This window comes from Lissotriton vulgaris, chromosome 8, assembly GCF_964263255.1.
Source record: "Lissotriton vulgaris chromosome 8, aLisVul1.2, whole genome shotgun sequence".
Lineage (NCBI taxonomy): Eukaryota > Metazoa > Chordata > Amphibia > Caudata > Salamandridae > Lissotriton > Lissotriton vulgaris.
Window position 1 is genome coordinate 1,507,372,616 of NC_141696.1, and position 25,377 is coordinate 1,507,397,992.

Genomic DNA, 25,377 nt, shown 5'->3' on the forward strand with positions numbered 1-25,377 from the left:
GCGACAACCGCTCGCCGTCTCGATCACAGGCACCACCGGACTAGCCCTATCCTTCTTATCCAGCCACGCTATTAATTTGCCAGCTTTATCTCTTACGTCATAAAGCCGTCCCTGCTGTTCTCTACTCATTGCCTTAGCTGCATCAGTAACTAACGCCCTATATTCCAACTGCCTGAGTCGCAAAACATGTGTCCTAGGACGTGTAACTTCCCGCTCCAGGCCGGGCTCCAGATCCGCTATCTCCGCTTCAATCTTAACCACCTCCTCGTCTCTCCTCAATCAATCAATGACACTTATAGAGCGCGCTACATACCCGTAGGGTCTCAAGGCGCTGGGGGCGGGGGGGTGCCGCTACTGCTCGAACAGCCAGGTCTTCAGCTTCTTCCTGAAGGAGAGGTGGTCTTGGGTCAGGCGCAGGTCGGCCGGGAGGGAATTCCAGGTCTTGGCGGCCAGGTAGGAGAAGGACCTTCCTCCTGTAGTCGCTCTTCGGATGCGGGGGACGGCGGCGAGGGCGTGGTTGGCTGATCGGAGGTGGCGTTTGGGAGCGTAGAAGTTGATGCGGCTGTTGAGGTAGCTCGGGCCTTGGTCGTGTAGGGCTTTGTGTGCGTGGGTGAGGAGGCGGAAGGTGATTCTTTTGTTGACGGGGAGCCAGTGAAGGTCTCTCAGATGTCCGGAGATGTGGCTGGTTCGTGGGATGTCGAGGATGAGTCTGGCTGAGGCGTTCTGGATCCGCTGGAGTCTCTTCTGGAGCTTGGCGGTGGTACCGGCGTAGAGGGCGTTGCCGTAGTCCAGTCGGCTGGTGACGAGGGCCTGGGTGACGGTCTTCCTGGTCTCGGTGGGGATCCACCAGAAGATCTTCCGTAGCATGCGTAGGATGTTGAAGCACGCTGAGGAGACGTTGTTGACTTGCCTGGTCATGGAGAGGGAGGAGTCCAGGATGAAGCCCAGGTTGCGTGCATGGTCTGTCGGTTTGGGTGCGGTGCCCAGGGCGGGAGGCCACCAGGAGTTGTCCCAGGCGGAGGGTGAAGAGCCCAGGATGAGGACCTTCGTCTTGTCAGAGTTCAGTTTCAGGCGGCTGGTCGTCATCCACTCGGCTACCTCTTTCATCCCTTCGTGTAGGTTGGCTCTGGCGGTGGCGGGGTCGTTGGTCAGGGAGAGGATCAGCTGGGTGTCGTCGGCGTAGGAGATTATGCTGAGGTTGTGTTGGCGTGCGATGGCCGCGAGGGGGCTCATGAGAAGTTGAAGAGGGTGGGGCTCAGAGAGGATCCTTGAGGGACGCCGCAGATGACTTCGGAGGCCTCTGACTTGTACGGTGGTAGGCGGACTCTCTGAGTTCTTCCGTCGAGGAAGGAGATGATCCATTCCAGCGCCTTGTCCTGGATTCCGACGTTGCTGAGGCGCTGTACTAGGGTGCGGTGGCAGACAGTGTTGAATGCCGCGGAGAGGTCTAGGAGGATGAGGGCCGCTGTTTCTCCGTTGTCCATCAGGGCTCGGATGTCATCGGTGGCGGCGATGAGGGCGGTCTCTGTGCTGTGATTGGCTCGGAAGCCGGACTGTGAAGGGTCGAGGGATCCATTTGTCTCGAGGAAGGCGGCCATCTGCTTGTTGACGGTCTTCTCGATGACTTTGGCTGGAAACGGGAGGAGCGAGATGGGGCGGTAGTTCTTGAGTTCGGTGGGGTCCGCTGTTGGTTTTTTGAGTAGAGCGCTGAGTTCGGCGTGCTTCCAGCTCTCAGGGAAGGTGGCGGTGTTGAAGGATGTGTTGATGATGTCTCGCAGGTGGGGTGCGATGACAGCGTCGGCCTTGTTGAAGACGTGGTGAGGGCAGGGGTCGGTTGGTGATCCGGAGTGGATGGAGTTCATCGTGCGGATGGTGTCTTCGGTGCTGATCGGGGTCCAGGCGTGGAGGGTGGTGGTGGGGGGTGGTTGTTCGGTCATGGTGTGCGTTGGTTGGTTGTTGAAGCTGTTGTGTATGTCCGCGATCTTGTGGAAGTATGAAGCGAGGGAGTTGCAGAGGTCTTGCGATGGGGTGATGTCGTTGTTTCCTGCGATCAATGACAGGGCCTGGCCCCTAAGAACAGTCTTGAAAGCCTCCCATAGGGACACCGCCGACGAAACCGAGCCCTCATTCTCAAGGAAATAGTGATCAAGAGATTTCACCAGATCCGCACGAGTTTTAGGGTTCCGGAGGTACCATGGATTGATCGGGGCTATGCGACCCTCCGTCCCAGGACTGGACTCCATACAAAGCCATATTGGAGAATGATCAGAGATCCCCCGAGCAAGATGCTTAACCTCAGTATCAATTCTAGAAAGACTACTGTGTGCGCCGAGTGAAAAGTGTACTGCAGCTGAACGGGATGCAACAATCTCCAACAATCTACCAAGCCCAGAGTATCAATGAAATCATGAAGCCAGTTCTGCGCCCCCTTAAGGTCTCTAGGAGGATGCCGATCAGCCATACCAGAAGCCACAGCGTTAAAATCACCACCCAATAGCAATGACCCCTCGGGGAGAGCGAGGACCACCCGTCCCAAGTCTGCGTGAGTAGTGGATTACACAATGCTGGTTCACAGACAACCTTCCTCCTTCCTGGCAGTTAAGAAAAAGCTTAGAGACTTAAACCTGAAATATGCACTGCTCTTCCCGGCGCGATTAAAAATCCTGCATGACCAAAAATCCTATTTCTTTGAAAGTCCAGGAGATGTGGACGGAAGTGATGGAACTAACGAATGCTGCAATGTCTAACTCTCAGCTCACGGCGAAGAGCAGGAACAGCTCTGGGATCTCTGCAGGGCAAGGAGGACGAAGAATGCACCGGGCCCCTGCACGGCAGTATATCACAAAACAGCAGATGCAGCAGACTAAAACAAAGGCACTTATAGCTGCCGCCACTTTTATGCATACCACAGGAATGAAAGCTAAGTCCTCCTCGGAAGAAGAATCAATGCACAAATCGGACTCTGAAGGCAGTGTGTCCCTGTTCCCATCTGCGACCCCGCAAGTCATCAAAGACTTATATGGCTGATTGTACATGTAAGTATACATTATGTAACTGCAGAATGGTTTCCTGTAACATGTCCGTGGCAAAGGGGAGTTTATTTGCAATTTACATTATTAACTAGGCCCAGGTTCCGTAGTAAGCTTAACAGTATTGTTGTATTGGAGTTCACAACATGTGGAGCGCTAGCAATGTTCCAGATACGGCAAAGGCGCTAAGCATGACCTTTGAGTTTTTCTTATTGTTTCAGGTCAATTGTATGGTCCAGTATAGTTGGATAACCAGGCCGAGGATTGCGTTGTTCGGGGGGTGGGACGGTCTCACGGTATGGAAATGGATGGATAGGCTCTAACACTTACGCGTCACATTAATTTTCCCACAGATACAAACTCATTGCGATGACAACGCAGGGTAACTACACCATAATAACATAGAATATACGGGGCATGGGAACAGTGCAGAAGAGGCATAGGATACACAAGCAGCTACAGCGCCGCAAAGCACAAATAGTATATTTGCAAGAATCCCATATGATTGACAGCGAAGCGGCGAAGTTGCGCAAAAAATGGAGGGGACAAATCTTCTCCACCTCCTACTCCAGCAATGCTAGGGGGACCTGGATCTGGACTCCCTGAGTAGAAAAGACGTTCATAAGACCTTGTGTCTTCCGCACACCCAGAATACTCTCAAACATCATCTCACGCAGGCGGTGGGCCGTGCAGCCCTCCATAAGATTTTGGCTTATAGACTACACCCACTGCCCCTTAAAGAACTATATTCCTGTGGTCAGGCCAGCTTTGAAGGCCGGAAATGCAGGCTCTGCAAGTATAAACGTGAGTCCTTGGCCCACCTCCTGTTCTGCTGCTCGGCCCTACGCCTGGCCCGTAGTCTTTACCTCAGGCCAGTACTAAGACAATCGGGGTTACGCACCGCAGAGGAAGGGATTACTCATCTGTATACCCTTGCCACGGTAAAGCACATGGCGGCCTTTGGAAAGTTCATCTTTCAAGCTCGGGCTAGGTTGATGGCTTCCACAGGCCAGACTCCAGAGTCTCCTGTCGGCCTATGAATCTTTGCCATGCATGCTCTGCACCTATGGACCTTTGCAATTTCCTTGATTTTAACTTTTGTAGTGTTGTTACTTTTGTATTTTGATTTTATGTAATGGTTTTTAGTAACCAAACAAATAAAATTCATTCATTCATTCACTATTTGGGTGAGACATGGAGTGCCATTTCAAGCTATAGAACAAAGGCTGGACAAGCTGGGAAGATACATATTTGTGAAGGGTACGCTGAATGGACAACCTCTAATACTGGGCACGGTGTATGCTCCGAACTTGGAACAAGATAAGTACTGGGACATAGTGAGCGGGACGCTGGCAGGATGGGAATCACAGTCATGGATATTGGGGGGGGGACTGCAATGCTGTGATGGACGTGGCCCTAGATAGGTCACACCCACCTTTACGTGGAGCAGGTGTGTTTAAGCAAGCTGAGGCACTGGATAGATGGGCTAAAGGTTGGGAGCTGTATGATGTTTGGAGGATGAGGCACCCCACACACCGTGAATACTCTTATTATTCCGCAGTGCATGACCTGCATGACAGAATAGACCGAATATACTGCTCCACCAGAATAGCAATGCAAACGCTCCACGCCACATACTTACCAAAAACCTCCTGAGATCATAACCCACTGGAGATTAGTATGGCTTGGGGGAGGGTGCCCACGCCGGTTCCCACGTGGCGGCTGTGGCCACAGATGCTGGAAGATTCAGTATTCCGAAGCGACCTTTCAGTGACCATTGAGCATTATTTTGCAGAAAACAACAATACAGCAACAAGCAGGCTGGTAGAATGGGACGCTTTTAAAGCTGTGATACGGGGGAAAGCGATGAGTACGACTTTAGGTGTCAGACAGGAAATTCATAAGGCTTTGATAGAGGTAGAGGATAATATGGGCAGGTTGGAACAGGAAGCAGCCACGCACACTGACCACAAGGGCCCACTACAAGAAGCAAGAATAAAACATGCAGAACTACTAGAGACACTGCCGGTCATTGACTACCAAGTATACACAAAGAAATCCCATGCTGAAGCAGATAGGTCCGGTGCCCTTCTTGCCAAATAAATCCGGGATGCTTCCCCTACAGTGGTTATACATGGAGTCCCAAACAGAGGCCTTCCTTTTTAACTTACGATTCAGAAAAGGGGGTTTCTAACTTGACATACCCAAGACTCACAGCTGCAGCCCAGAAAGGCTGAACCCATTACCCAATCTGAGATCAGAATCGCTATGAAGGGACTTCCGCGAAATAAAACCCCTGGCATGGCCGGGCTCCCAATAGAATTCTATAGTGTGTATGCAGACTCCCTAGTGCCTCACCAGGAATTGTTATATGAAACTGCATGGAAGAAGGGAGTCTTACAGCCCACAATAGCACAAGCATAAGTTATATCACTCCCGAAAGTGGGGAGAAACCCCAAAGATATGACCAACTACTGGCCGTTGTCCCTACTAAACACCGAATATAAGATCTTAGGTAAAGTACTGGCTAACAGGTTATTGCCCTCCCTGTGTAAGTTAATTCACATTGATCAAACTAGGTTTTTACCGTCACGCAGCACATCATTAAATATCAGAAAATGACACCATCTGATGTCGGAAGCCCCGAGCCGATACCCACATGCGGGCTGTCTTTCGCTTGACCTAAGACAAGCCTTTGATTCCATAAACTGGGAGTATATCTTTCAGGCCCTAGGGTAATTTGGGATCCCAGAGGGATAGATCACTTGGCTACGCCTACAGTATAAGGCCCCTACAGCACGAGCCCGCACTGGTAGTCACATCTCAGAGGAATACTCAATACATGAAGGGACCTGTCACCTCTTATCTTTATACTGGCTTTGGATCCATTGGCCATGTCACTGCGGAAAGAGTTCCGAAGCCAGGGTATATTGCTAGGAAACACACTGCACTTGTTTTCGGCATATGCAGATGACATAATTTTATACCTGCATGACCTCACCATGTCTCTAGCCACAATATATGATACTTTCAGTTGCTTTGAAAGTCTGGATTAGCCATCAACATAACAAAATCGCATGCTTTCTTTTTTACAGAGCAGGCAGGAACGGCAAATATAGATTTTGGGGATGCTCAACTAACGGTGGCCCCGGATACCTTTAAGTACTTAGGTATACAAATTTACAGGACACATGCCGATATGATTGACGGTAACCTGCACAAAGCAATTCGGGATTTGCGCTCCAGTGTTGTGTTCTGGACGGCACTGCCATTATCTGTTATGGGGAGGGCGGCCCTGGCAAAAATGGTGGTCCTGCCGAGACTTTTGTATTACTTTACTAATTTACCATTAATCGTACCGCACACCACATTTAAATTATTGAACACGATGCTCATCAACATTATCTAGGGTAATGGTGGACGTTGTATAAGTCTGCAAGAAGGTACACGCATGGGCGGACTGGGTGTCCCAGACTTACGAGCATACTATTATGCATGCCAATGGCAGTGGCTATCCTACTTGACAGCGGGCCGCAACTTGCAGGAAATATGGTTCACCCAGGCAGATATAGACAACGGTGCACTGCATGCACTGTTGTTACCTGGTAGCAGAACCCTGTGAGACCCCCTCCCCCCCCTGCTAGTCACAGCGCTTCGATCCCACTAGTGGGAGGCAGACTCATGAAGCGCAAATTGATACCCTGGACGGATGCAGGGGTTAGCACAATGTCTGATTTATTTGGGGACGGGATACTATTCGATCACGACACCTTTATTAATGAAACTGGGGCCCGGCACATTTATATCTATTACACGCTGCACTGATACAGTACATGAAAACACACTGGGCCCCGCAAAGGCAGGAGCCCTCTACTGATGACCTGGTTAAAATGGTACATTATATGGGAACAGGCAGGCACCTTATTAGGTGGCTTTATACAGGCATCAGCTCGCATACCACCGCTACTCTAGACTCACTGAGAACTGCATGGGCCGGAGATAAAGATAGGGACCTCACAGATTGAGGAAATATAAATTTTGGTCGAGTTGTGTTCCCTAGCGTGTACCCCACCGTCTCCATGTACGAGTTAAAGTGCATGTAACTTCCCTCCTGTGCCAGCTATGAAGACGCAAATACATTTGCGTCCAACGTTAACATATCCTCTTTCAGACCCACCCTGAATGGGTTGGATAGTCCGTTCCTAAGTATGCTATGCCAACGTCTTTTTGTAGTGTACTCTACATGTTTTTCAGCTCTGGCAAAGTAGGCCCAGAATCTCTGCCATCGAGCCTTTTCCTTCCTTCTGACTCTGAAAGCCAGGCTGCCCAGGCTGCCCCCGTACCCGTGAACTCTGCCTTACTCCCAGCGCGGCCCACCACGCTTAGCTCAGCCTGCTGCCTGCCAAGATTGACTACAACCTTCGAGTTATCTGTTCCGCTCCTTGAAAATACATTCCTGCCTACTAGTTTCAGTAAACATCCCCCTCAGCTGCAGAGCCAAAGGGCCGGCCTGTCTCCGTGCAAGTAATTCATAGCCTCTGTTACCATGCCCCCATGGAAGGCCCATGCCCCCACGCTTCTCATGCAGACACTCAGGCGCTTATACACGCACTCACAGTCAGTATAGAATAGCTTCTGCCCCAGAGACCTTTCCGCCTAGATAGCTCAGTTCCTAAACACCAGATATCAGATATGATAGAAGCACAAGTTGATCTGACATGCTAGACTTCTGTCTCTTTCCGTCAGTGCAAATGTCAAACCCCCTGCACCCTCCAGTTTCACGTCAAACACACGTCATGCAGCTGCGCGCGCATCCAAGCCTCTGATTTCTGCTGACATTGCAACTTTTTGCTTAGTGCCACCCCTTTGTGACACCTATCTGTGACGTTTCTAGCACACACCTCCAGTTACGCCTAGTCCACGCCTTCTGATTACGCACTAGTAACACGTGGATGCTGTTATCTTGTCTACTCTCAGCTGTTACGCCTACTCTATTACTTCCTATGATGTAAATTAAGTATATAAGCTATGTATTGTCAATAAAACATTGCTCTATCCCTTCTTCCACCCCTGTGGTGGGAAGAACATGATATCCTGGTCTTGACCATTCCTTTTTAAGGAATAAAACCCCTAAGAACTCTAACACCACGGACTCTGTCTTCTTTCTTTCCGATTGAGTTATTATTGATTAAGTACTTACCTGCATAGAAATTACGACGGTAAATTATATATTTACATCATTTTGGCGCCCGAACAGGGACCCCTCCCCCACCTCACGCGCCGGTTGGTGCGTTGTAAGCTCTGTCCCCTGCCATCAGTTAGAAGGAAACTACGCGTACCGGCAGGATTTCCTGTATCTCCCTCTGGCCCACGGAGGTGACGAAGATTACGATCAGTACCCAGACGAGGCGGTGAGGAGTGCGGAGGATCCCGACCAGAGCCTAGCCGAAAGAAGCAAGGTCCGAGGTGTCAAGAGGCCCACCAGTTTTCCGAGGTTTTCCGAAGTTTTTCCGAAGTTTTCCGAAGTGTCGAGTCGAGTCCAGTCGAGTTTTCCGAGGCCTTCTGTTTCCGTGCTTCCCGGTGAGTACCATTGCTGGGACGTATCTAGACGGGTTTGGGTACACAAGTCCGGTCTGCACTGTTTTTAGACAGTGTATCTGTACTGTTTAGCAGTACATCCGTTATTTCAAGTTTCTGCACCGCTTTAGCAGTGTATCTGTGCTGTTTAGCAGTACATCCAGTATAGAGGGTAGTCATATATGTTTCAAAATGTCTTTTTCATGTAATTAATGTCGTGGTATGAGTGTGACTGTTTCCTAATGTGCATTAATGTGTTCTTGTATAACTAGCTGTATTCAGTATCAAGTAGCAAGGATCGAGCGTTCAGTACCGAGTAAACAAGATGCCGTTTTTTAACAAGTTAAAGCAGATAGGAACTAGGAAAGGGATACTAGAGGAAGAAATTCCTATCCCCCCTAGGGACACCCCAGGTAACTTTATGTACCATAAGCATGGCATAGATGCCATATTATATCTAGATTTATGGGCTGACTATACTAAACATCTAGACGAAAGGCACAGATGGCCCGTTACCGGAACATGGGATGCCGAGTGCATCATGAAGGTAGAGGAAGCACTATGGAAAAAGAAAGCCAGACAATCTCAGAAAGACGCCATAGAGTTTTGGCGTAAGGAATCACATAAGCGTGCTGAAAGAGCACTACGTAGAGAAGACAGACTTAAAGAATCAGAGAAAGCCCAAGAAAACGAATTAGTTACCGAGGGGATCCGAGTAAAATCAGAACAAATAGACCGCGCACGAAATAATCTCGTAAACGGTATGTATCTCGCGGCCGAGGGTTCACCTGAGGCCATTTCAGAAATACCGAAAGACCTACCGCCACCATTGGTTCCAACTAAAGTAACTCATAGGACCACTAAAGACATATTCCTGAATTCCTATCTAGAGGATGTAGCACCCGCTTACACCAACCTGCCTGTTCGCGCCCTGCCTACCGACGGGGACGGGGGTGGTAACCCGCCCCAAAATCATATTCTGCCAGTATCACGACAGGTTTCCCCTGTTCCACCAGCTCCACCACTTCCCGTACCTAAAGTTGATCTACCGAAACTACTTCCACCTGATCCTACTAAAAGACAAATTCAAGTTCAGGTACAGACTCCACAAAGAAATAATGTTCAAGCTTCTGCCTCAGGGGGTGCGACCGGAGGTCTTCACACCCCGCCACCGACACGCAGGTTACCGCTCGGGGACTTGCGAAATCCTTTTTCGTTCAAATCACCCCGTCTTGACATGTTTAAAGAAAACCTTTCAGTTTGCAGATATGATCCAGTACCCGGCAAAGACGATATAATGGTGATGGCATCACTACGGTTAAGATCTGCTACTGATTTCCTGCTGTGCTATGCAGGAATGAAGGAGCGCCTAGATAGAATATATGAGTTTGTCCAGACTGGGAAGGACCCCGACAGTATTAAGGATGCCATGGAGCATCAGAAAGTTGACGTTCAAGCACAGATACTACGTTTTTTTCATAAATTGCCTAATAAGAGAACGAGATAGGCCTGGGACCGATCAGAGTGAATTAGATGCACTAAATAAGTGGGGTCAAAATATATCTGAAGGAAAACACGACAAGGGGACTTGCATAGCCAGTATGTACAAGAAAATTAGAAAAGCAGTGATAGAAATACACCAAAAAGAGAAAGAAAAGGCTTCCTCCGAGGGGGAAGAAGAACATGAAGTACCAGAAGAAACTGTAGACACTATAGCATATGTAGGTAAAGGAACTTACCTTAGGAAAGGCATCCGTCCAGAAAGCAAGAGAGTTCTTTTCTGTGCCTTAACAAACCCGAATTCTGCTGAACATCAGTTCCAGGAAACTGATAAAAGGCTTCGAGATCGAGTAGGGTACCATGTACTCAATTCTATGGATGAACAAGAACTAGCCCGGTCAGCCATATCATGGGCCGAAAATCCAGACATATATAATGATGACACCGTAGCGTAGACATTTCTGAACCTCTCCCCAGACAAGCAGAAATTAGCAGGTGTATACATGATTCAGCACCTCCTTACAAAGTACAGAAATCAGCATTCTGACCCAGGTCCCTTACCCGAATTATTAGAAGCACTACTCATGGACAGATGGAGAGGTTTAAGTACCAAATTAATTCAAATAATTCTAGAACAACGCCATAGATATGACACTTTCATAAGCTCCGAATATGTCCCCGCCCCGCCCCCAGAAAGGAAAATGTATCATATGGAACGTCGGCATGGCATTGAAAGTCAGAACCCCTTACGAGAAGTACATCCAGTTATGGGTGAAGATCGTACCTTGAAACGCGTGTATGTACACACGCCACTGACTAAGTTAGAACTGTTAGAAATGAAGAAACTAGTACCCTGCCATGATAAAGACCCTGCAGGTTTTCACAGAGAGCTTAAAGACATGTTACTGATGGGAGATTACACGTACGAAGATATCATGAAAATGTTAAAGGTATTACTGCCCACGGGCATCTACGAGAAATTAAAGGAAAAAGAATGGGAGGTGGGAGAGAAAAAGATTGTATGGGCAGAAATAGAAGATGAAGAGAACAAGCGGGTCCCAGGGGTAGGCCTTGGGGAGAAAACTAAAGCACTGCCAGGTCTGATAGTACAGGTTCTGCCAAGATTATTGACAACTAGAAAAGAAGACTGGGATGCAATCTCAGCATGTAAACAGAAACCCGACGAAGATACTAGTGACTTCTATTCAAGATTCGAGAAATGTTTCATTATTAATAGTGGTCTTAAACCAAGTAGCGAGTCGTACCCGCATCTTTTTGTATCCAAGTTAGTTGAGAATTCCCTGTTAGCAGTTAAGAATCGTGTATACAAGGTTGAGAGTACATGGCAAGCAAACACGCCATCACAGATGTTACAAATGTTACAATACCATCAGAACAGAATTAGAGAAGAACAGGATCAGGAACAGAAACGTATGAAAGACACGAAAATGAAAATGTTAGTAGCCCAGTCGGTCCATACCGACGGAAATAGAAAGGGTATGACCCAGACAGGTCACGCCGCAGCTCCCGTTAAAGGGACATGCAACTATTGCAAGCAGCCAGGTCACTACGTACATGAATGCCCCGTTCTGAAACATAACATAGCGACAGGTAAAACTAAAGAAAGACCGCATCCGCCTAGACAAGACCACAACCAGCATCAGTCTTCGCAGAATATGCAGCCCATGCAGAATACACAGCCTACGCATGCTTCTTCACCTACAACACAGACAGTAGCGGTATCACAGCCTCAGCCCATTGCCGCGTCTCAGCAAGTTTCACAACAGATGTACCAGTATGCCCAGTCCGCTTACCCCGATTATCCACGATATACATGAAACAGCCTAGAGAGGGAGTTTGGCTTGCCTCTTATTGAGATTCCTGTAGATCAAGAGGGTCCTTATGTACACAGTCAAGTATTGGGAAAAGACAGAAAGTTTTTAATTGACACAGGGGCAAGCCGCACAACAATCAGTCATAATGAAGTCCCAGGGGCACCCCTCTCAGGCTCACAGAATGTTTCCCTTGGTTTTTCAGGACAGCCCATTGTAAATGAAGTATCTGAACAAGTCCCCCTGGCTGTGGGTCCATTATCACGTGTTACAGACTTGTTACTTACGAAATCATGTCCAGAAAATCTGTTAGGAATTAAAACATTGAAGGCTCTAGGAGCCATAATTTGCTGTTCTCCGGAGGGAGTTAGACTCTTTCTGCGGGATTTCAAGGGTCATTATATGTTGCGTGAGTTTGATGTCAGATTGAAAAATGTACCAGACCACCTGTGGGCAAAAGGCCCAACTGATGTAGGTTGTATGCACATTACCCCATACCGTGTTACACTCAAAGAAGGTGTAGTTCTACCCCGAATCAGACAATACAAATTACCGCCCGATGCTGTAGTGGCTTTACTGGAAATCATTGAAGAGCTCATTACCCAGGGAGTGGTCGTAGAGACCGACTCCAATATCTGTAATTCACCCATCATTCCGATTCTTAAACGTACTGATCCCAATGCACCGCCAGTATATCGGCTGGTGATTGATCTAAGAGAACTGAACAAATGCATTATTCCACAGTACCCTGTGGTTCCCGACATCTCATCCTTATTGACTGCTATTGATTCAGAAGCAACGTTCTTTACTGTAATTGACCTCAAGAACGCCTTCTTCAGCGTACCTATTGATCCAGAGAGCCAATATCTCTTCGGATTCAGTTTAAATGGACGCAGTTTCAAATTTTCACGCGCACCTCAAGGATTCACAGAAAGCCCCAGCATCTATAGCCAAGCACTAAAAAGACAACTTGATTGTATCACAATGCCAGTTAACACCGCTTTACTGCAATACGTCGATGATCTGCTGATCACCGCACGAAGTGAGCCCGAATGTGAACAAGCATCACTGACAGTTTTACATTTCCTGGCAGACAAGGGACACAAGGTGTCTCCTTCGAAGCTACAATTCTGTGTTCAGCAAGTTGTGTACTTGGGTCACTTGCTGTCCAAAGTGGGGAGACAGCTCACTCCCGATCGCATTCAGTTAATTGCAAATATGCCACAACCCCAGACACAAAAAGAAGTGCGGGCCTTCATAGGCCTCACCTCGTACTGTAGACAATGGATTCCTCAGTATGCATTTCTAGCTAAACCACTCATTCAGTTAACCACGCAGGAGGCAGCGACTTCGACTGTCCTCCCCTGGACTCAGGAACATACACAAGCCTTTGAGGAATTAAAGAAAGCATTATGTCAAGCACCAGTTTTAGCGACACCATGTTACAGCAAACCGTTTACACTTTTTGTTACAGAACGTGATGGTACAGCATTGTCTGTCCTCACTCAAGACCAAGCAGGTTCACATAAGCCTTGCGCTTATTTTTCAAGTACATTGGATTCAGTAGCCCAGGCACTCCCTGCGTGCTTGAAGTCAGTAGCAGCAACAGCACTAGCAATCAGACAGAGCGATTCAATTGTTTTAGGCCATCAGTTAACCGTACAAGTTCCACATTCTGTGGAGGTTCTTTTAAACAGAACCCAGACTCAACACTTGACTATAGCACGACTGACAGGTTATGAATTAACGCTATTCCAGCCACACATAGAAATCAGACGCTGCAGCATTCTGAACCCCGCAACACTGTTACCTACAATTATGACAGATCCAGCCCCGCATGATTGTATAGAAATCATTAATGCAGTAACAAAGCCACGACGAGACTTAACAGATGTTCCATTGACAAATCCAGACCTGACACTTTACGTGGATGGTTCATGCATGAGAACAAGTACAGGAGAGTTAGTGGCCGCATATGCAGTGACCACTGAAACTGAAGTCAAAGAAACACATCGTATTGACACGCTGTCTGCTCAAGCGGCAGAGCTTATTGCTCTGACCCGAGCCTGTATACTAGCCAAGAACAGAAATGTTAACATATACAGAGATTCCCGTTATGCGTTCGGAGTCGTACACGACTTCGGAATGTTATGGCAAGAACGAGGTTTCTTGACCTCTCATGGTGCCAAGATACAACACGGTCCCCTCATTCAAGCGCTGTTAGAAGCAATACATCTGCCCTCAGGCATATCAGTCATGAAGTGTAAGGCACATACTAAAGTTACAGATTCTGTTTCCCAGGGTAACGACCTGGCAGACCAGACAGCAAAACATACAGCATTGACTCACACTCAGACAACTGACATGACAAAGACAATAGGACCGACAAATTGTATGACAGTTAGGGATCCCGCACTAGATGTTATCGATATTCAGACACATGCTACCCCAGATGAAATAAAGAAATGGATTGAACTAGGGGGGATCCAGACAGATCAAGGTTGGATGACGAAGGGAAAATCTACATGGTTTCTCCCTGACTCTATGGTTCAAGTCATAATTAATACAGCACATAGTCCAGCACATCTAGGAGAAAAAGCGATGTTAGACAGTTTACAGAATCTCTGGAGTAATAAACACTTACGAGCAGCAGCAAAACAGAAAGTGCGTACTTGCATGATCTGTTGTCAGTTCAATCCAGGTAAAAGCGTCCCTGTAGAGCAAGGTGGATTTCATCCTCCCGATCATCCTTTTGAAGTCCTCCAGATGGATTATATCCAGATGGACCGTTGTCGAGGATTCAAATATGTCCTCGTAGTTGTTTGTGCACTGTCCCGTTGGACCGAAGCCTACCCAGTCCCAGATTACACTGCTCCGACCACTGCCAAGCAGCTGGTTCGTGAATTCTTCCCACGGTACGGCATGCCTCGTGTCGTGTACTCAGATAACGGTCAGCCATTCTCATCCGAATTAATGAAGCAGGTTTCCTTGCTGCTAGGATATCAATGGAAATTCCATTGTGTCCGACATCCCGAAGCCGCAGGCCTTGTAGAAAGGCATAATCAGACACTAAAGACACGCCTTGCTAAAATATGTCAAGAGAAAGGGGTCGACTGGATAGTCGCCCTGCCAGTGGCACTGTTCTATATGAGAATGGTCGCCCATTCGAGATCAGGACTATCCCCGTACGAAGTGGTCTTTGGTAGACCACCGAATATGTGGGGGACGCCCATTCCTAAGAAAATTACTGATGTTGATTGCAATATGCTGACAGATTATCTTGCCTCCTTGATGTCTGCACTCCAATCATGTCGTTCACAGGTTGCCGCAGCCTTCCCTGACAACACTGATGTAAAGCCGCATGATGTCCGTCCAGGCGACCTGATTCTCATAAGGAACTTTGACAGGAAAAGTCCGCTGGAGCCCCGCTGGAAATCGCCGAAGACCGTTCTACTTACTACGAGGACAGCGGTGAAAGTTGAGGGCCGAAAGGGGTGGATTCACATGAGCCATGTTAAATTATGCAATGAACTGAAATCCGATCCAGGCTCGTCCACCCCTTCCAAAGACTGTATCGAGCCCAGTGACTTTGAAGTTTCCGAACGAGAGAAAACTCCCCAAGAGGAGTATAGACTCAAGCTCCGATCTAGCAAGTCAGACAGTTTAATTGTTTAAGTCCTCCCCTAAGTGAATCGGTTAAATAGTTTCTGACATGTATCCCCTAGATCGAGATAGAGAGAGAGAGAGAGAATTCAAGAAACGTACATACTGCAAATCACTGCGTAGTCACTGTATAGTGACATTGTTAATCATGTTTTTTCTAAGTATTCTGATAATTGTTGCAAGCGTACTTCTTCCAATCTATTGCCCTATTTTCAAGCGTGAACAATCTGTTTACAACGTTTCTGCTGAACACTCTTTTAGCGAGTTACCTCCACATGAACTTTCTTACAGACTTGCGCTGCGCAACAACACATTCATTAGTATGTTACACCACTCCCATCAGACTAATAATGCTACAAACTGCTGGATATGTGGCCGACTCCCTCCCTACCAGAATTACAAGGGAGCTCTGCCCCTCTTTCCGTACCTGTTCACTCACAACGGCTCCTGTGGTGCATGGTTCAAAATAATTAATTCCTTAGATTCTGATATTGCTGTCCTCGACGGGAGCTGGGTTTGGGGAAACCTAAACCTAGTCCTGCTCAACGTCTGTTACCCTGATAAGGAGGGACTCCCTATTAGATTAGGAACTGATCTAGAAAATGAAGTATATGGATTGAGTAATTACACAATTAACCTTATGATTCTTACTGTTGAATCCGAAGCTGCACCAGTCCTGCCCGCTATACCAGTATTACCAGTCACTGGTGAATTATGTGTCAGAAATAAAGGTTCAGTACACTTAGGTCATAGTAAATGTACCACTGTGGTCGAATTCAGTGATCATGGTAAATCATCCTTTAAAGTTACCCGTCATTCTTATTTTGTTTGTGGTCATACCGCATACATACGTCTGCCTCCAGATTGGGATGGTACCTGTTATATTGCATTCCTTCTGCCACCTGTCTTTCTAGCCCCTCCTGATTACCACAGAAACACAAATCTAGTAAAGAATAGACTCCGAAGAGATCTCCCGCTTGTCGACTATACAGAAACGGCATGGGAACAATACACCGATTTTAATAAAGGATTCTTTTTCTTTTTAGGCCCCGTCCAAAACAGTAAATTAATACGTAGATTAACTAGAACCCTTGAAGCTGTAGTACATGAAACTGCCTCCGCCTTAGGTAACCTAACAGAGGAGCAATCTGCCATGCGGGTTGTTGTCCTTCAGAATCGTCTTGTTATTGACGTCATCTTGGCAGATAGAGGTGGAGCCTGTAAGGTCATCGGGTCAAGTTGCCGTGTTTTCATTCCACAAAACGCGCCATCTGTATATCAAGCTATTACACGTCTGCATAAAATTGCAAATCAGATACATCAGAATCCAGGCACCTGGACTTGGTCCGGTTGGTTCTGGACAACGTTAACTGCTTGGGGATGGAAGATCCTATCCTTCCTAGGCTTTGGCCTTGTCATAGTATTCAGCTGCTGCCTGTGCCTACAGTGTGGGCCGGCGATATGTGGACTATGTGCCACATCGTGCATTGAACATTCCAGTTTTCTCTCAAACAGACAACGGAAGAGAGACAAACAAATTATGTTACAAGAACAAACTGATCAATTTATGATGATCGATATATCATGAAGGGTCCGTAGGGAACAAGGAGGGAATGAGGAAATATAAATTTTGGTCGAGTTGTGTTCCCTAGCGTGTACCCCACCGTCTCCATGTACGAGTTAAAGTGCATGTAACTTCCCTCCTGTGCCAGCTATGAAGACGCAAATACATTTGCGTCCAACGTTAACATATCCTCTTTCAGACCCACCCTGAATGGGTTGGATAGTCCGTTCCTAAGTATGCTATGCCAACGTCTTTTTGTAGTGTACTCTACATGTTTTTCAGCTCTGGCAAAGTAGGCCCAGAATCTCTGCCATCGAGCCTTTTCCTTCCTTCTGACTCTGAAAGCCAGGCTGCCCAGGCTGCCCCCGTACCTGTGAACTCTGCCTTACTCCCAGCGCGGCCCACCACGCTTAGCTCAGCCTGCTGCCTGCCAAGATTGACTACAACCTTCGAGTTATCTGTTCCGCTCCTTGAAAATACATTCCTGCCTACTAGTTTCAGTAAACATCCCCCTCAGCTGCAGAGCCAAAGGGCCGGCCTGTCTCCGTGCAAGTAATTCATAGCCTCTGTTACCATGCCCCCATGGAAGGCCCATGCCCCCACGCTTCTCATGCAGACACTCAGGCGCTTATACACGCACTCACAGTCAGTATAGAATAGCTTCTGCCCCAGAGACCTTTCCGACTAGATAGCTCAGTTCCTAAACACCAGATATCAGATATGATAGAAGCACAAGTTGATCTGACATGCTAGACTTCTGTCTCTTTCCGTCAGTGCAAATGTCAAACCCCCTGCACCCTCCAGTTTCACGTCAAACACACGTCATGCAGCTGCGCGCGCATCCAAGCCTCTGATTTCTGCTGACATTGCAACTTTTTGCTTAGTGCCACCCCTTTGTGACACCTATCTGTGATGTTTCTAGCACACACCTCCAGTTACGCCTAGTCCACGCCTTCTGATTACGCACTAGTAACACGTGGATGCTGTTATCTTGTCTACTCTCAGCTGTTACGCCTACTCTATTACTTCCTATGATGTAAATTAAGTATATAAGCTATGTATTGTCAATAAAACATTGCTCTATCCCTTCTTCCACCCCTGTGGTGGGAAGAACATGATATCCTGGTCTTGACCATTCCTTTTTAAGGAATAAAACCCCTAAGAACTCTAACACCACGGACTCTGTCTTCTTTCTTTCCGATTGAGTTATTATTGATTAAGTACTTACCTGCATAGAAATTACGACGGTAAATTATATATTTACATCAAGATAAAGAATGGACAAAGGTACTGGAACACCAAAGGAAGACATCAAGGAACACGAAATTCAAATTTATATAGACTATGGTATTACATGGTGCTTACCTCACTCCGCACAAGCTAGACAGAATGTTCCCCCAAACACAACGTTATTGTCCGAGAAGTTTGTTAGAAGGTGCGGACCTACTTCACATGTTATGGGCCTGTCCAAGACTAAGCGGGTACTGGGACACCATCAGGCACAGAAGAGGAGAAGCAGTAAACCGTGAAGTACAGAACACAGTGGAGGAGTGCATTTTAGGGTTGCATAAGCAAATGTCCAAGTATAAAGTGCAATACCATTTTGTAGATCTAGCACTTATATTAGCTGTACGAAACATTACTATGAGATAGAAGTCGCGGAAACCCCCGGAAGTATTGACTTGGCACACAGAGTTACTGTGTTGGGGTACGGCAGAGAGCGCTGCACTAAAAAAGAGAAGAACTCAAGGGCTTACGAAAAATACCAATAGCATTGGAGTGGGATGTGCTAGTAGAACCCATAAAGTCAATAGATGATCTTTAAGACCCGGCATGAGGTATGTAACTGAATGTGCAGAGGACTAACCATATCCATAAACGACGCAAGCACAGGGTGATCTCGGATACGTATACGTGACTATGTAACAAGCCTAGACCGAATACTACACATACATGAGGAAGAAGAAGTACGCGTGAGACCGGGGATGGACGGGTGGGGGGAGTTTGGGACAGTTTGCTGTAGTAATATGCTGGAATATGACCATCAAAAGCGATCAATATCTTGTAGTTAAATTGTGGACTGCAGCAGGAAAATGCTGTAGACATATGAATCCTTAGTAAGATAGTTATGTTGGTACAAGATATGTAACATGATGTTGAGATGTGACAATTAAAAAAAAAAAAACGCCAATAAAGTATGTTTAAAAAAAAAAAGATGTGAGGTAGAAATGTGCATCTGAAAAATAAATTGCTTACCTTTCGTAAGTGTGTTTATGGGGGCTAGTCTATTTACCTGCATATGCCTGACCAACTGCTCACCTCCACATTCTGAGGAGCTTGTGGTACGTTTAATATGATTCCAAGTTGGATTTCTGCGCTGGATTCCTATCGCTTTCATCAGGCCCCAGACTGGAATTGGAACTATTGTGCAATTTGTAAAAAACGATTTAAATTTTGCTTGATGCACCTGAATTTCAAGCAGTGAGAAATCTGCAGGTAGATGGATTATCCACCGGAAACCTTGCTACCAAACGTAACTAACATATTCTTCACATATACCCAGGAATGGTTCACCCATACACAATGTACAGTCTCTACACTTCATTATGTGGCCCTAACACTGGCTTGGATAACTGCATTTTTCAGAGTAACAAGTGTAAACAAACCCCAAGCTCATATAGGGCAGGAGGGAGGATTGTGTGTGAATCTATGAAAGGTTTCAAAGTTGGACAACTGGAGTAAAGGGTAAATAACCTATTCCTTCGCCTGCATCAGACCTTCAAAGATGGAGATTTCAAAAACTGCTGAAGCAGTCCCGTGAAAAATAAAAACAGAAGGTGGTGGGGGTTGGGATCACTTAATAAGTTCGACAGCACTGCCTGTCCTACAGCAGATCTGACTCTCGACTAGTCTTCAAGGCAGCAGCCCCCTTGAAAATACTGGAGAAGGGCAAAGTTGCTGTTTGCCAATATCCATTAATGGGATGCCCTCAAAAAGTACCACTGCAGCAGCAATGTCTCAGCTGGAGTGAGTGCCTACTTCGACTGCAGTTTCTCTTTTACTTCCCTGTCTTTGTCGATGCTTCCTTTTCCACTCAGCACCACCCTCCTTTGTACCTTCTATGAGATTTTTCTCTGCACACCAATTTTTTACAAATGTTTTGAATCTCTATACGTGTTATGTTCAGACAAGACCCTTTTGTATTGTCAATATAGAAGGTGATATATTCCAGTGTACTGAGGCAATAACACAGACTCTTCTCTACTTGACTGCACCCACATTACCCACCCACAGCACAAAGATGATGAGTCTCCCCAAAGCAAGAAAGACAAGAAGATATGTCATATAAGACTGTCGCCTTCACACGTGATGTTCAGGACAGAACGCATGAGTTGCCTAGTCTGCAAATACCGCCTAATGTCTCCCACATGTTCCACTTTGGGGTACTGCGCGTGATTTAAAATCGTTGCATGTTTTTGCAATTAAAAGTGGTATAATCTCCGGTGACCTTATGTAGACACCTAACTATTGCCTTTGAATTTTTTTTGGGGGGGGGGTCTATTTATCTATATCGATCTCTCATTTTGTCTATTTGTCTGTCTATCTTTACAAACTGTGAATCTGTTTTACCCTTGTTGAAAATTAAACTAAACATTTTAATGATGACAGACACTGACACATGCTGACACAAGTGCATACAACTATTCCTCTATGTCCATAAGCTAATGAGCTGTCCTTTACTGCTCTTCTGCATCTTTGCCTAAGGTGAGAGTATCCTGGTTTGCAAGAACACTGAGAGGGCAAAGGGGATCAGCTTGTTGCAGGGATCCCTGAAGCCTGTCCACAGCTGCCTGGCAAGAAGAGAGGGGGAAGGAGTGACTGGCAGCATGGTTCGAGCCATCCTTGAGGTAAGGGGTTTGATTGGAGAGGAATGAGCACTCCAGCTTCAGGATTGTCCCCAGGGGTTGGTACAGTCCCCCATCTTCCTCCGAATTCATGTGCAGCCAAGGCGCACTCTGATGACATGTTGGAGCAAGGTCAGAGATGTTGGAACTCTGAGCGGTGACGCCTGTCTTGAGACAGCAGGCTGTTGATAACTTTCTGGTAGTGGGCTCAATTATACTTGAAGAAAGGGAAATAGCATTGAGGTGGGCTGAAGGAGGTGATTGCTGGTAGTGATAGGAGCTTGACAGACTGGAGTGCATGGTATTTAGGAGATAAGGCGCCACAGCTTGGGGTATTTACGTGTTCCTCCTTTCCATTGCCAGTCTGCCTCTTTAGCTTGTGCTGTCTGGGTTCCGAGACTTCTCCCTATTTTCTAAGCAACACCAGAGGCTCTAGAGAGGTCTCTAACTCTTGGCAAACAGAACCTACCTCAGTCCACCCCTGGCCTACTGACTATCTCTAACATTACTATTGCTGGAGATGATTTCACACACTTTGGTGTAAATACTCCATGTAGTAATTAGCCCATCGTGATTAAACAGAGGCAAAACAAGTCCTTTTTTTATTTCACTTTAGAATTAAATTGGGCTACCAAAATGACCAAAATTCACTCTGCAGATGAACCTGCAAAACCAGTGAATTTTGTGGTTTTAGTCCGTTCTTGTGGTTCTAGCTGGAGAAAGAAGGTCCAGGAGAACCACAAAAAGTATTTCGAGGAGCAAAACATAACTACCATTCAAATGAGTGACAAATGCAATCTCATGAGGATTGTTGAACACCAATTGGCGGGGCACCGGGCAGATGCGCTGCTGGGTTGAGGTTGTTTACCACTGGTGTCCTGGGTCCTATCCTACTGTGGATTTACAAACTTGGCCCAGGTACAACCCTATCTGCACTTGACTCTTAGGCCAGGGGGGTGAGGAGTCACAGGTTTCCAAGGAAGTCAGTGACTGCTAAGATAAGACAATGTCCAGCCCAGTGCTTGTCTTTTAAAAAAAGAAAGTTAAAAAAAAAATGTTTTAGTTATTATACAGCACTAAACACTACACAATCCAGTTTGAGAAGACACACTTATTTTCCTTGATCATGATTACCCTGTTCACAGCACACCACTACTTCTCTCTGTGGTCGCTCTGACTCAAATGACTCTGTTACTTATGTCCTAGTAATCCTTTTCAGGAGCAAGAATTAGGCACAGGTGCAGATTACTTTCCTGATAAGTCCAAATACACAGTCAGTTCACTTTGTTATTACGTGGTGTTGTAGTTCATAGAAAACTGCTTGCGCTCACTTCAGTGCGTTGCAACGACTGCAGGCAGAGGCCGACAGTGCTTGCGTTCTATTCCTGCAGCAGTTGCAGGTGAGGCTGTGCACAGCCCATGTATTCGGCATTCATAGAAACAGATGGATGCCTCTTGATTGGGCTTCGGGTGGCACTTCCAGGGTTTTTTACAGTTGCAGCCAGCTTCAGATCTGGCACAGTCCAAGCATACAAGAAGGCAGTTGAAGTGTGCTTCAGCTGGTGTGTGGATGTCACAGCATGGCTGTTGTTGCCCAACTACGCCAGTGCACAATTCTTGCAGCAAGGCAATTTTAGCCCAACTTGACCCAATGCTCGAATCATGCAGCAAGTCGTAGCCCAACTTTCTTGATTGAAGCCATGGAGATCCAATGTAGCATGGGTCACTTCTGGGTTCACGGGTCACTCCTGTCTTGGCCCTGTCAGTGCGCTTTCTCTGGGTATACCCCAGACGAAGAACACACCGGGGTTCTCCTGGACCGTATCTGCTCCTGCAGGGTCAGGCAAACTCCTCATCCCTCTCAGCAGGTAGGCAGTCAAACCTCTCGTCTCTAAGTTGACCCGCTGCTCTTCCAGCAGAAAGTTCAGACTTCTGGTGATTTCCCTTCACATCTGGTCACACAGCAGTCCTTCGAGAACTGTGCGGAGCTCTCCCTTCCTTGGTCATAATGTACACGGAATAGAAAGAAAGAGGAGTGATTTGGATCCCACTTTTATACACAGTTTCTAGATCAGCGAGGTAGATCCACTGTTCCAAACCTAAGACTAGGCTTCGGCTGGGTCTTTTCAAGTATCCTTCTCAGGCTGTTCTCCAGACACACCGTTTGTGTGAGTTCTCTGCACTTGACTGTCATCAGTCTTCCTTAAGCACTAATCGGGGACAAACAAAAATGTGTAGTCTCACCCCAACAACCAAATAACAGTTGTTCGAAAGAAATAATCAGCCCCTTACTAACAAAGTCTTCACATGGTATTTCTAAATGAAGCCTCTTCTCCATCATATTAACTTCAGTGTCTGGCTATCCACCCTCCAGCCACAGGAAGGCTGGCAGTACGCTTCCACTGTATAGGGAAATAGAGCGATGGAGAACATTTTCAGAAAATTGTGTGATGGGAAGGAATTATGCAGTCTAGAGGTTACTTTGGGGGGAAATGTAAATATCCCATCACAGTTGTACAGGTGGCACCTTCGATATAAAACTGAGCATGAGGGCTCATTGCAGCTATATCAACCCACTTCAGAGATTTTGTATATTATTTTCTCTTTTGACATCCGTTAACGCTTCCTGGGCTACTGCTCTTCTCAACCTGCTGGTTTCCTGCAGAAAAGGAAGGAAGGAGGCATAAGGAAAGCACTTGGTGAAAGTGAGGTAGAGACGTCGACTCCCATAAGAGCAGAATGCAACGGTGAGGGGACGGAGGCCAGAAATCTCTCCGGTGGGGCAGTATGTCGGAGATCAGGAGATGTGGAGGAACATAGGTCATAGTAGGAGTGTACAGAGGGGATTGCTGGGTTGGAGGGAAACCTACTGCATTTAATAAATTAAATAGTCTGTAAAGGGAATGATTTATTGAACATGGTCATATTTAATGCAGCTCATTGCGCCAAGATCTAAATCCGACCCTTAGTGCTGTCTAATGAGACAAAATACTGAAATCCCTGTGTTTTCAACAGTCTTCAATCCTTGCTCACTGCTGACAAATGCTGAACCCATATCTCTTCGAGTTACACACCCCTACTACCATGTGTATATCAACATGGAATGTTTATGTGCTATCTCTTGTTCACTAAAGAGACACACGCAAACGCCAAGGTGAGAACACCCGCATTACCTGAGCATGAGTACAGTTCAGGCAGAATCTTCAGGCCTTTTGTGCTCTCTTGCTTGCCTCTCTCATTTCTCCAAGTGACACAGACTCTGCTTCTGACAGATCATTGTTGGTGGCGTAGCCAGCACTCCTGATGATGTACGACTGTACGCCTCGTGCACACTTCTGGCTACCAGTCTGGAGCGGGAGCAGCAGGCTGAGAGTGTCCAGGGCGCTGTCAAAGGTGGTGCCATTGAGGCCTGTGTGGAATGGCTGCTGAAGAATGAGTTCATCAACATTCTGGAAGAGGAGAAGGATGGAGCCAAATGTGAGTATGAGTGACACCAGCATTGTTAGATGATGGCATTGACATGGCCAGGTGCTTCTACAAAAAGCACCAGGCATAATGCAGTGGAGAAGTTATTGTTTACTGTGCAAACACAAGGAGATGATGGACGGAGCGCTGAACCTTTTCAGACACTCACCCCCAGTCACAGATCTGGGTTGAGTCCATCTTTAGCTCACTTTGCCACCCCAGTTCAGACCCAGCCATATGCAAACCAGTCTAGACCCTGTTCCTCATGGCAGCTCGAACTGTCAAACAGGTCTTCCCTGGATCGGAAACAAGCATCCTGGGAACAGGGTAACACCCCTCATCTGGCTAGCTTGAATCCAGTGGCAAAGTGAGAAAGGGACCCATGCCTGGGCATACCCTGCCAATTTAGCTGAGTCTGAACTGAGGTGGCGAAGTGAGCTAAAGAACGATGATGGATTCAACCCAGATCTGTGACTGGGGGTGAGTGTCGGAAAAATGTCAGAGCTCCGTCCATCATCTCCTTGTGTTTGCATTGTTTACTGTGTCAATAGTTTTAATCTTTGAGTTTTAATTTTAAATGCTTTATTGCATGGAAATCCATTAAGAAAAATAGGTACTATGTATACATAGATGTAAGAAACAATTATAATCTGTGAAGTAATAAAATGTTACTTTACTTCAGTAGTCGTAGCTGCTCGTAATGATGAATGGTGGTTCTCTTTCTATATAGACACATGCCTATGCTTATCCTTTAATTTGGCCTGAGAACATATATTTTAATCATAACTCATTACTTTAAAGTCCTGATGAATGCGCTTGGCTTGGATTGTTGTATTATGTGC

General features: G+C 46.6%; 1 protein-coding gene across 1 annotated transcript in view; it reads left to right on the top strand.

The window, feature by feature from the left end:
* POLQ (DNA polymerase theta) overlaps positions 1–25,377 on the top strand; it is a 415,163-nt gene that overhangs the window by 98,225 nt on the left and 291,561 nt on the right. Inside the window, exons 11-12 of the mRNA XM_086935619.1 lie at positions 20,931–21,073; positions 24,343–24,547. Of these exons, the coding sequence (XP_086791745.1) occupies positions 20,931–21,073; positions 24,343–24,547 (348 nt within the window). The remainder of the gene's footprint in view (positions 1–20,930; positions 21,074–24,342; positions 24,548–25,377) is intronic.